General features: G+C 49.3%; 2 protein-coding genes across 2 annotated transcripts; both read right to left on the bottom strand.

Moving 5' to 3' along the window:
- Positions 1 to 3855: 3855 nt before the first annotated feature.
- Positions 3856 to 5539, bottom strand: LOC129136753 (proline-rich protein 20E). The gene is made up of 2 exons (XM_054665028.1): positions 5488 to 5539; positions 3856 to 4469 (listed from the first exon to the last, which is right to left on the bottom strand). The coding sequence occupies exons 1-2, from the start codon at positions 5537 to 5539 to the stop codon at positions 3856 to 3858; spliced, it is 666 nt and encodes a 221-aa protein (XP_054521003.1).
- A 3931-nt stretch (positions 5540 to 9470) lies between these two features.
- Positions 9471 to 12101, bottom strand: LOC134808217 (proline-rich protein 20E). The gene is made up of 2 exons (XM_063792637.1): positions 12050 to 12101; positions 9471 to 11031 (listed from the first exon to the last, which is right to left on the bottom strand). The coding sequence occupies exons 1-2, from the start codon at positions 12099 to 12101 to the stop codon at positions 10418 to 10420; spliced, it is 666 nt and encodes a 221-aa protein (XP_063648707.1). The 3' UTR covers positions 9471 to 10417.
- Positions 12102 to 12541: the final 440 nt, after the last annotated feature.

The raw sequence follows: 12541 nt of genomic DNA, 5'->3' as shown, positions 1-12541 counted from the left end.
AGAAGGCTATTGCAGCCCTCGGGGTTGGGCGCAGGGTGCTGTTAGACTGAGACTGAGGGAGGTAGAGGAGGAGAAAGTTCCCTGGTGGGAGAGAAATTTCCCAGAGAAAGCCAGACCCAGTGTGGACAGCCCTTGAGGAAGAGACTGCGGCCTTGGTAGCCCGCCCGTTCATTCAGGCAGAGGTGGACCGAGAACCTGCTCTGAATGGGAAGTTGCGGAGCTTGGCTTGCGCACATCTGCCTGAAGGGGCTTTTGAACTGCCAAGTGAGGATGTCGAGTGGCCTTTTGTAAAAAGAGTCGAGCTCAGCGCGATGGCGACGGGGCTGGAGATGCGTGTGAGACCCACACCACTGGCTTTTATTGCTGTGGCTGCACACACGGGTGGAGGAAGACAGCGGGAAACACAGCAGGACACTGGAGGGGAATCCGGCAGTGGGTTATTTGGTTGGTTTGCATCCTTGTTTTTTTTTTTTTTTTTACAGAGACGGGTTGTCGCTCTGTAGCCCAGGCTGGAGTGCAGCGGTGCCATCTCGGCTCGCTGCGGCTACTTGGGGGGCTGAGATAGGAGAATCAGTTCAGGTGATTCTCCTGTCTCGGCCTCCGGAGTAGCTGGACTACAGGTGAGCGCCACCACATCGGGACAATTTTCGGATTTTTTGGAGAGACGAGGTTTCGCTATGTGCCCAGGCTTGTTTGGAAGGCCTGAGCTCAAGCCGTCCTTCCCGCTCCACCTCCCGAGTAGCTGGGACCCCAGGCGCAAGCCACCATGCCGGGCCAATTATTTTTTTGGGTTGTATATGTTGTTGAAGTGAGGTTTTGCTATGTTTTCACCTCACATACCTTTTCTGTCCCAAGACCCCATCCAGGGTACCACCTTACAATTCGTCACGGTTCCCCTTGGCTGCGACGGTTTCTCACACTTGCCTTGTTTTTGATGAACTTGACACTTGGAATACTGATCACATATATTGTGGGATGTCCCCTCCTGAAGTTCGTGTGATGTATTCCTTGTGATCTGACTGGAATTATATGTTTTTGTAAGGAAGATTGCAGCGGGAAAGCGCCATTCCCATCCCATCCTGTCTAGAGTACACACCATCAAGCCGGCTTATCACTGCTGCTATTAGTCCTGGTCACCTGGCTGGGGCAGTGTTGATTAGGTTTCTCCACCATAAAGTGATTTTCCCACCTCTTTCTCTACTGTACTTTTTGGAAGTCGCTACCTGTGGCCTATACTTAAATAAAAGGGAAGTTTTGCTTTATCTCCGTGCAGGGGAATAGCTACCGAAATTCTGTGGAGTTCTCCTGTGTGGAGGATTTTCCCATTCTCCCCCACATGGTTGTTTATTTAGTCACTTATTTATATCCGTATGGACTTATGGACACCTATTGTATGCTTTGGTTTACACTCCAGTACTTCAGGGGATGAATTATTTAATAATTGAACTAATTATTTTGTCAGATATTTTACTCAACTATTTAATTATTAATTATTTAGTTAATTACTTTGTTACTGAATGTCGCCAGCTTTGGCCACCGGGAGCTCCTTTAGTTGGCTTCCGTGTCCCTTTGTCAACCTCCCATCGCTGTGGCTTTTGGTTTTGTTTGGTTTTGGGCGGCTCCTTTCTCCCTGGCACCACAGGATGCTCCATGCTTATTTGCATATTCTCATCCTTATTGGGATTTCGTGCGCTCACTGACCAAACCCATAGATTCTTCTGTGAAGTTTCTCTTCAAAACGTTTATCTTTCTTATTGGGATAACTTCTCTCTCTCTCTTTTCCATTTTGAGACAAAGTTTTGCTCCCGTCACCCAGGCTAGAGTGCAATAGCATGATCTCGGATCACTGCAATGGCGCAATCTGGGCTCACTGCAACCTCCACCTCCTGGGTTCAAAGGATTCTCCCGCCTCAGCCTCCTGAGCAGCTGGGACTACAGTGGCCCACCACCATGCCTGGCTAATTTTTCTATTTTTATGAGGGCGAGACATGAGAATCGCTTCCATCCCGGGGATGGAGTTCTCAGTGAGCCGAAGCCACCGCGCTCCAGCGTGGGTGAAAGAGTGAGAGTCTGTTTCAAAATAAATAAATAAATAAATGAATGAATAAATAAACCCGGAGGAATTACCAAGGGGTCTTGGTGCCTGCCTGCAGTCTGAGCTACTTGGCAACCTGATGTTGGAGGATCACCTGAGCTGAGGAGGTGCGGGCTGCAGTGAGCTGTGATTGCACCACTGCACTCCAGCCTGGATGACTGAATGAGACCCTGTCTTACTCCACGTACACATGTTTAGTGAAGCATTCTGGTGGTAGAAGTGTCCTGGAAGTAGCGTATCAGCAGACCGCCACCTGCGTAATGTAAAACCTGTGCCTCTTTCCAGACAGATATACAGCAGGAAGAGAGTGGCACATGTGCGTGGGATGACTGCAAGGGGGCTTTCTGGCTTATGGATGACAGACCCCAATGGCAAGCCAAGAAGCAGCTCCCACTGCACAGTGCTCATTGTGATCCATGCCATGCTTCAATACGAAGTCGCCTGTTCCTAGTTTGGAGACGCACGGACTCCACAGAGGCTCTGCTCCTGACCACACCTGTGTTGCCTGCCTGGACCTTATAGTCACTTCAGCAGGACCCCTGGCACATGGCACGCCAGGTGTTTGTAAAAGCGAGCCACAAACGATGCTCTTAATGTGTACGTTTGTTGGTGTAGACTTGTGTGACTATGGGGAGAGATGCGATATGAATGGAGAACAGAGACTGGAGCCATTTTTCTACCTTCCTTTCTGCTTTTAGTAAACACATTTTATATTTGCGATTTGTGAAAGTTTAGTGAAAGAACTGTTGTATAAAATAAGTCCGAAGAGAAAGGTTTATTTAGAAGGATTGAATACACAAGAGAAAAATCTTTGATGTAAAAAGTTATCTGCATTTTATTTGGACGTTTACAAAGGAGTGAAAACCAGCCAATAAGAGGCTACTTAATAAAATACAAAATACAAAAATTCATAATACAACATTTATCAAACTCTGAAAAGATGGGAACTAACTCAACTTAAACATCTATGAGAAACTTACAGCAAACATCTTGGTTAATGGTGAAACATTTAAAATATTCCCATTAAAGCCAGGAGGAAGCCAAGGACACTGCCGTCAAATTACTGATTCCTCATTTAGCGGTTCCAGTGAGTCATGCACTCTCCTTGTTTCCGTTAACCTCCCTCCCACCACCCCGACACCTTTTGTCTGATTCATCAAATGTCCTTTGATCCACTTTTTCCTCAATCTGTTTGAAATTGTACCTTCTATTCCAATTCATTTAGTGGTTCCCAAAGGGTACCCACGTTGAGACTTAAAAATGTGTCAGTCTAGAGTTTTATCGCTCTTATATTCAGCCAGTCTATCGTCTCCAGGCACTAGACAAGAACTTTAGTAACTTCTAGCTCCTTCTGAATTTTCGCATGCCCCACATGTCTATATGAGTGTCTTCTGGAATTTTAATTCTAGGTCATCAATCCTTTTTCCAGAATCGTACTCCTCTGGACTTAAGAATACAGTTTCCTAATTTCCATGCTTACTGATCCTTGTTGCATCCCACTTCCTCCCGGTCGTCTGGTTTGGCTCTTTCTTGGCTGAAACACGTGACGTGTACTTTCACTGTACATGACAGTTCCATTCCAATCGCCTTGTACAGAAAGGGGGTTTGGCAGATTGCATATTGTAAGTTGCTTACTCTAAGTTCAGGGGAAGCTCAGGCTTCAGGTCCAGTCCGGGGAGGAGTGGAGCAGAAGTGGGGCTGGGGGGAACGTCCAGGTGGAAGAAAGGGAGGCTGGGAACAACGTGGGTGGCGGATAGTGGTCAATATGCAATGTCGGTGAGGAACACTGGGACCCCTTGCACATAGGTGCCGTGGGGGGTTTGAATGACTTGTAAAACAGCTGAGTCACCCAGAGCCCTAAACCCGATGCAGGGATAGAGGGTCAACGCGGGTTGCCAGTCAACAGCCTGAGGCCCAGGAGCAGTGGGCGGCTCCTGAAACCCCAGCTCAGGTTGCGCCACGTCGGGGCCAGGGCCTTCCTGCACAGTTCCAGGCAGAGGACCTGTTTCAGAAAGAGAGAAGGCTGCGGTCTCCGTGATTTCCGGTTCCCCCTGGTGGCCTGGCTCTCCATGGTGGTCCAGTGGGATGTGCACGTCCGGTCCCATCACGCCTTCTGCCCCCTGTCTCTGGCCAGCGTCCCCGCGGGGCCCAGCCCTTCTGCCACGGCCTCGCCCTGGCCGCCGGCTTCCTCCCCGGCGCCGGCCTCTCTCTGCAGGACGGGGTGACTCTGGGCGAGCTGGGGGCTGCCATCTGAAGGGTTTCACGTAAGCGATGGGTTTTGCGGGTTGGGCTGGCTGTGCGGGCCCATCTGCTTCCACGGAGTCTTCAGGGTCCGCAACACAGCAGCCTGGCTCTGGAGGAGGCCCACCTGAGGCTAAAAGAGAAGCAGAGCGTGAGCAGAGAGAGATAGAAGGAATTTTACCCATCAAGCAGTTATAGGATACTTTTAAAAATAAATACTCAGAGAAAAGAGGGATTTTTGAAGTTAAAATTGTCAGAGAAGAAACAAAACTCTCCATGGAAATTGGAGAATGAAGTTGAGAAGATCTCCCACAGAACAAAGCAAAAACATAAAATGATGGAAAGAAGGAGGAAATATAAGAGAATTAGAGGTATGTTGTGGCTGAGACATTTCACCACAAAATTTCAGAGTGCTGAGGAAAAAGAGAAGATTCTAAAAGATTGTAGGGAGCGGGAGACAGAGAAAGGAAAAGTCACATGGAAAGGGCTAGGATTCCACATGTCTCAAAAATCAGACATCTCAAAAGCAGCAGTTCAGTCTAGAACATAACAGAAAATGTCTTCGAAATTTCAAGGGAAATGAATTTCCCACCTAAAATGTCCTGTCCAACCAAAGTTTCACTAAAGAATCTGGGAGGGGAGAATGAAGATGTTTCAGACCAGCAAGATGTTAAAGAATTTGCTTTCAGTGGATGCTTTATTGTTATGCATCTGTCAAACTAGACAAGATTAAAAGATTTGGGACACTCAGCGTAGGAAGGGAAATGTTTTGGAGAACAACGTGGCAACAGCCGTAAAATTCCAACTCCTCCGGGAAAGAACAAGGTGGAAGTACCGGTTTATCATAGATCAAGACGTAGCGTGAGGACTCGCTCTGCTTCGGAGAAACAGTAATACAAAACGAAACAGAAGGAAACAGCGACAACAACAGCAAATCTCAGATTTGGGAAATGGGATTACAGTTCGAAAGAGGGAAGGGAATTTGCCAGAGGATGTGGAACCTGGGAGCTGACTTCCAACAACCAGCCCAGGTTGAGGCAGGCTAGGAGAAGGTGAAACAGAGAATGCTCGATTGAGTTTGAATTCAAACAATTGGGGAAGAATTGGGGAACAAACGAAATCAAAAAGAGAGTGGCAGGCGTTTGATGTACCTTGATTAGGGGCCATGGAGCGAAGTCGCTTCGAAGGCCTTGGTTCCTCCATGAGCAATCGGCGGGAGGGGCTGGGGAGAAAAACAAGAGAGCAAGAACGGATTTAGGAAGACAGAGGTGACAAGGCAGGGGGATGGCCGTGGCCTTTCTAGGGGAATGAGGATTCTGTCCCCAGCTGCACCCACCCAAGATCTGTCCACCCCTCCGGGACTCCCAGACACACACCTGATCTTCCCACAGCTGGCTCCGGAGATCTGAAAATTAGGAGACTCTTCGACGAAGAGAGGCCCGAGGAGTCGGAGGTGTCCACAGGTTCACCGCTGTAGCTCTGAGGTAGTCCACCCGCAGCCAGGGAGTCTGGAGGGAGCACGCAGCAGGTTCTGGCTCCGAGCCCAGCAGAAAGCCGACTGCTGGAGGCCGAGCGCGGTCCCTCTTATATGGCAGCAAGGCAGTCGCGTAAGGGACAGGCGTCGTCAGAGGGGGGCCGGCTGGGGCGGGCCTGGCTGGGCTTGCGAGGCGCATTGGGCCAGTCCCCTGCCAGTCAAATGGGGCCCTTCTGAGATGCCGCCATTTCTAGACGCCCGTGGTTGATTGATTAATCTAATCATCGAGGGACAAAATGCATAATGGCCTTTGAGTGTCAGCACAATGGGGTGTGGTGCCCGGAAAGCGGCTGATAGGAAGATGCGATTAGCTTAGATCTGAGCACGGTGAAGGAAAGCATCCAAAGGGGGGATATCTGGGCTGAAATCCGGAACATAAAATTTGAAATTAGTCAACCTGAACCGGGTTGGGAGAGGCAGGGAGAAAGGAAAGGGAGTGAAGAGGGTGTGCTGAGGCCCGGACTGGAAGGGAGCCCGGCACATTCTGGGAATGGACCGGAGGCCAAGTCCAGGCCCAGAGGTGGTGCGAGGTGGAGGCAGGGTCCGCGCAGGAGCTGGTCTTGTTCCAAGGCAGCGGAAAACCGTGGAACGGTGTCCGGCAGCGGGTTAACATTTCAGAAACGACCAGCCTGGCTGTGAAGGAGCGCCAACCCAGGGTCCGCAGAATTAAGTCAGGAGAGGCAAGAAGGCTATTGCAGCCCTCGGGGTTGGGCGCAGGGTGCTGTTAGACTGAGACTGAGGGAGGTAGAGGAGGAGAAAGTTCCCTGGTGGGAGAGAAATTTCCCAGAGAAAGCCAGACCCAGTGTGGACAGCCCTTGAGGAAGAGACTGCGGCCTTGGTAGCCCGCCCGTTCATTCAGGCAGAGGTGGACCGAGAACCTGCTCTGAATGGGAAGTTGCGGAGCTTGGCTTGCGCACATCTGCCTGAAGGGGCTTTTGAACTGCCAAGTGAGGATGTCGAGTGGCCTTTTGTAAAAAGAGTCGAGCTCAGCGCGATGGCGACGGGGCTGGAGATGCGTGTGAGACCCACACCACTGGCTTTTATTGCTGTGGCTGCACACACGGGTGGAGGAAGACAGCGGGAAACACAGCAGGACACTGGAGGGGAATCCGGCAGTGGGTTATTTGGTTGGTTTGCATCCTTGTTGTTTTTTTTTTTACAGAGACGGGTTGTCGCTCTGTAGCCCAGGCTGGAGTGCAGCGGTGCCATCTCGGCTCGCTGCGGCTACTTGGGGGGCTGAGATAGGAGAATCAGTTCAAGTGATTCTCCTGTCTCGGCCTCCGGAGTAGCTGGACTACAGGTGAGCGCCACCACATCGGGACAATTTTCGGATTTTTTGGAGAGACGAGGTTTCGCTATGTGCCCAGGCTTGTTTGGAAGGCCTGAGCTCAAGCCGTCCTTCCCGCTCCACCTCCCGAGTAGCTGGGACCCCAGGCGCAAGCCACCATGCCGGGCCAATTATTTTTTTGGGTTGTATATGTTGTTGAAGTGAGGTTTTGCTATGTTTTCACCTCACATACCTTTTCTGTCCCAAGACCCCATCCAGGGTACCACCTTACAATTCGTCACGGTTCCCCTTGGCTGCGACGGTTTCTCACACTTGCCTTGTTTTTGATGACCTTGACACTTGGAATACTGATCACATATATTGTGGGATGTCCCCTCCTGAAGTTCGTGTGATGTATTCCTTGTGATCTGACTGGAATTATATGTTTTTGTAAGGAAGACTGCAGCGGGAAAGCGCCATTCCCATCCCATCCTGTCTAGAGTACACACCATCAAGCCGGCTTATCACTGCTGCTATTAGTCCTGGTCACCTGGCTGGGGCAGTGTTGATTAGGTTTCTCCACCATAAAGTGATTTTCCCACCTCTTTCTCTACTGTACTTTTTGGAAGTCGCTACCTGTGGCCTATACTTAAATAAAAGGGAAGTTTTGCTTTATCTCCGTGCAGGGGAATAGCTACCGAAATTCTGTGGAGTTCTCCTGTGTGGAGGATTTTCCCATTCTCCCCCACATGGTTGTTTATTTAGTCACTTATTTATATCCGTATGGACTTATGGACACCTATTGTATGCTTTGGTTTACACTCCAATACTTCAGGGGATGAATTATTTAATAATTGAACTAATTATTTTGTCAGATATTTTACTCAACTATTTAATTATTAATTATTTAGTTAATTACTTTGTTACTGAATGTCGCCAGCTTTGGCCACCGGGAGCTCCTTTAGTTGGCTTCCGTGTCCCTTTGTCAACCTCCCATCGCTGTGGCTTTTGGTTTTGTTTGGTTTTGGGCGGCTCCTTTCTTCCTGGCACCACAGGATGCTCCATGCTTATTTGCATATTCTCATCCTTATTGGGATTTCGTGCGCTCACTGACCAAACCCATAGATGCTTCTGTGTAGTTTCTCTTCAAAACGTTTATCTTTCTTATTGGGATAACTTCTCTCTCTCTCTTTTCCATTTTGAGACAAAGTTTTGCTCCCGTCACCCAGGCTGGAGTGCAATAGCATGATCTCGGATCACTGCAACGGCGCAATCTGGGCTCACTGCAACCTCCGCCTCCTGGGTTCAAAGGATTCTCCCGCCTCAGCCTCCTGAGCAGCTGGGACTACAGTGGCCCACCACCATGCCTGGCTAATTTTTCTATTTTTATGAGGGCGAGACATGAGAATCGCTTCCATCCCGGGGATGGAGTTCTCAGTGAGCCGAAGCCACCGCGCTCCAGCGTGGGTGAAAGAGTGAGAGTCTGTTTCAAAATAAATAAATAAATAAATAAATAAATAAATAAATGTATAAATAAACCCGGAGGAATTACCAAGGGGTCTTGGTGCCTGCCTGCAGTCTGAGCTATTTGGCAACCTGATGTTGGAGGATCACCTGAGCTGAGGAGGTGCGGGCTGCAGTGAGCTGTGATTGCACCACTGCACTCCAGCCTGGATGACTGAATGAGACCCTGTCTTACTCCACGTACACATGTTTAGTGAAGCATTCTGGTGGTAGAAGTGTCCTGGAAGTAGCGTATCAGCAGACCGCCACCTGCGGAATGTAAAACCTGTGCCTCTTTCCAGACAGATATACAGCAGGAAGAGAGTGGCACATGTGCGTGGGATGACTGCAAGGGGTCTTTCTGGCTTATGGATGACAGACCCCACTGGCAAGCCAAGAAGCAGCTCCCACTGCACAGTGCTCATTGTGATCCATGCCATGCTTCAATACGAAGTCGCCTGTTCCTAGTCTGGAGACGCACGGACTCCACAGAGGCTCTGCTCCTGACCACACCTGTGTTGCCTGCCTGGACCTTATAGTCACTTCAGCAGGACCCCTGGCACATGGCACGCCAGGTGTTTGTAAAAGCGAGCCACAAACGATGCTCTTAATGTGTACGTTTGTTGGTGTAGACTTGTGTGACTATGGGGAGAGATGCGATATGAATGGAGAACAGAGACTGGAGCCATTTTTCTACCTTCCTTTCTGCTTTTAGTAAACACATTTTATATTTGCGATTTGTGAAAGTTTAGTGAAAGAACTGTTGTATAAAATAAGTCCGAAGAGAAAGGTTTATTTAGAAGGATTGAATACACAAGAGAAAAATCTTTGATGTAAAAAGTTATCTGTATTTTATTTGGACGTTTACAAAGGAGTGAAAACCAGCCAATAAGAGGCTACTTAATAAAATACAAAATACAAAAATTCATAATACAACATTTATCAAACTCTGAAAAGATGGGAACTAACTCAACTTAAACATCTATGAGAAACTTACAGCAAACATCTTGGTTAATGGTGAAACATTTAAAATATTCCCATTAAAGCCAGGAGGAAGCCAAGGACACTGCCGTCAAATTACTGATTCCTCATTTAGCGGTTCCAGTGAGTCATGCACTCTCCTTGTTTCCGTTAACCTCCCTCCCACCACCCCGACACCTTTTGTCTGATTCATCAAATGTCCTTTGATCCACTTTTTCCTCAATCTGTTTGAAATTTTACCTTCTATTCCAATTCATTTAGTGGTTCCCAAAGGGTACCCACGTTGAGACTTAAAAATGTGTCAGTCTAGAGTTTTATCGCTCTTATATTCAGCCAGTCTATCGTCTCCAGGCACTAGACAAGAACTTTAGTAACTTCTAGCTCCTTCTGAATTTTCGCATGCCCCACATGTCTATATGAGTGTCTTCTGGAATTTTAATTCTAGGTCATCAATCCTTTTTCCAGAATCGTACTCCTCTGGACTTAAGAATACAGTTTCCTAATTTCCATGCTTACTGATCCTTGTTGCATCCCACTTCCTCCCGGTCGTCTGGTTTGGCTCTTTCTTGGCTGAAACACGTGACGTGTACTTTCACTGTACATGACAGTTCCATTCCAATCGCCTTGTACAGAAAGGGGGTTTGGCAGCTTGCATATTGTAAGTTGCGTACTCTAAGTTCAGGGGAAGCTCAGGCTTCAGGTCCAGTCCGGGGAGGAGTGGAGCAGAAGTGGGGCTGGGGGGAACGTCCAGGTGGAAGAAAGGGAGGCTGGGAACAACGTGGGTGGCGGATAGTGGTCAATATGCAATGTCGGTGAGGAACACTGGGACCCCTTGCACATAGGTGCCGTGGGGGGTTTGAATGACTTGTAAAACAGCTGAGTCCCCCAGAGCCCTAAACCCGATGCAGGGATAGAGGGTCAACGCGGGTTGCCAGTCAACAGCCTGAGGCCCAGGAGCAGTGGGCGGCTCCTGAAACCCCAGCTCAGGTTGCGCCACGTCGGGGCCAGGGCCTTCCTGCACAGTTCCAGGCAGAGGACCTGTTTCAGAAAGAGAGAAGGCTGCGGTCTCCGTGATTTCCGGTTCCCCCTGGTGGCCTGGCTCTCCATGGTGGTCCAGTGGGATGTGCACGTCCGGTCCCATCACGCCTTCTGCCCCCTGTCTCTGGCCAGCGTCCCCGCGGGGCCCAGCCCTTCTGCCACGGCCTCGCCCTGGCCGCCGGCTTCCTCCCCGGCGCCGGCCTCTCTCTGCAGGACGGGGTGACTCTGGGCGAGCTGGGGGCTGCCATCTGAAGGGTTTCACGTAAGCGATGGGTTTTGCGGGTTGGGCTGGCTGTGCGGGCCCATCTGCTTCCACGGAGTCTTCAGGGTCCGCAACACAGCAGCCTGGCTCTGGAGGAGGCCCACCTGAGGCTAAAAGAGAAGCAGAGCGTGAGCAGAGAGAGATGGAAGGAATTTTACCCATCAAGCAGTTATAGGATACTTTTAAAAATAAATACTCAGAGAAAAGAGGGATTTTTGAAGTTAAAATTGTCAGAGAAGAAACAAAACTCTCCATGGAAATTGGAGAATGAAGTTGAGAAGATCTCCCACAGAACAAAGCAAAAATCTAAAATGATGGACAGAAAGATGAAATATAAGAGAATTAGAGGTATGTTGTGGCTGAGACATTTCACCACAAAATTTCAGAGTGCTGAGGAAAAAGAGAAGATTCTAAAAGATTGTAGGGAGCGGGAGACAGAGAAAGGAAAAGTCACATGGAAAGGGCTAGGATTCCACATGTCTCAAAAATCAGACATCTCAAAAGCAGCAGTTCAGTCTAGAACATAACAGAAAATGTCTTCGAAATTTCAAGGGAAAGGAATTTCCCACCTAAAATGTCCTGTCCAACCAAAGTTTCACTAAAGAATCTGGGAGGGGAGAATGAAGATGTTTCAGACCAGCAAGATGTTAAAGAATTTGCTTTCAGTGGATTCTTTATTGTTATGCATCTGTCAAACTAGACAAGATTAAAAGATTTAGGACACTCAGCGTAGGAAGGGAAATGTTTTGGAGAACAACGTGGCAACAGCCGTAAAATTCCAACTCCTCCGGGAAAGAACAAGGTGGAAGTACCCGTTTACCATAGATCAAGACGTAGCGTGAGGACTCGCTCTGCTACGGAGAAACAGTAATACAAAACGAAACAGAAGGAAACAGCGACAACAACAGCAAATCTCAGATTTGGGAAATGGGATTACAGTTCGAAAGAGGGAAGGGAATTTGCCAGAGGATGTGGAACCTGGGAGCTGACTTCCAACAACCAGCCCAGGTTGAGGCAGGCTAGGAGAAGGTGAAACAGAGAATGCTCGATTGAGTTTGAATTCAAACAATTGGGGAAGAACTGGGGAACAAACGAAATCAAAAAGAGAGTGGCAGGCGTTTGATGTACCTTGATTAGGGGCCATGGAGCGAAGTCGCTTCGAAGGCCTTGGTTCCTCCATGAGCAATCGGCGGGAGGGGCTGGGGAGAAAAACAAGAGAGCAAGAACGGATTTAGGAAGACAGAGGTGACAAGGCAGGGGGATGGCCGTGGCCTTTCTAGGGGAATGAGGATTCTGTCCCCAGCTGCACCCACCCAAGATCTGTCCACCCCTCCGGGACTCCCAGACACACACCTGATCTTCCCACAGCTGGCTCCGGAGATCTGAAAATTAGGAGACTCTTCGACGAAGAGAGGCCCGAGGAGTCGGAGGTGTCCACAGGTTCACCGCTGTAGCTCTGAGGTAGTCCACCCGCAGCCAGGGAGTCTGGAGGGAGCACGCAGCAGGTTCTGGCTCCGAGCCCAGCAGAAAGCCGACTGCTGGAGGCCGAGCGCGGTCCCTCTTATATGGCAGCAAGGCAGTCGCGTAAGGGACAGGCGTCGTCAGAGGGGGGCCGGCTGG

This window comes from Pan troglodytes, chromosome 14 (genome assembly GCF_028858775.2).
Source record: "Pan troglodytes isolate AG18354 chromosome 14, NHGRI_mPanTro3-v2.0_pri, whole genome shotgun sequence".
Classification (NCBI taxonomy): Eukaryota; Metazoa; Chordata; class Mammalia; order Primates; family Hominidae; genus Pan; species Pan troglodytes.
This window is presented reverse-complemented; position numbering and strand designations above follow the sequence as displayed.

What these genes read in the sequence shown, in the direction of transcription:
- LOC129136753 (XM_054665028.1), bottom strand. Translation starts at nt 5,539, where the DNA reads ATGGAGGAACCAAGGCCTTCGAAGCGACTTCGCTCCATGGCCCCTAAT. An exon ending in CTCCATGGCCCCTAATCAAG is followed by an intron (nt 4,470 to 5,487) that starts GTACATCAAACG and finishes CTTCTCTTTTAG; the next exon opens with CCTCAGGTGGGCCTCCTCCA.
- LOC134808217 (XM_063792637.1), bottom strand. Translation starts at nt 12,101, where the DNA reads ATGGAGGAACCAAGGCCTTCGAAGCGACTTCGCTCCATGGCCCCTAAT. An exon ending in CTCCATGGCCCCTAATCAAG is followed by an intron (nt 11,032 to 12,049) that starts GTACATCAAACG and finishes CTTCTCTTTTAG; the next exon opens with CCTCAGGTGGGCCTCCTCCA.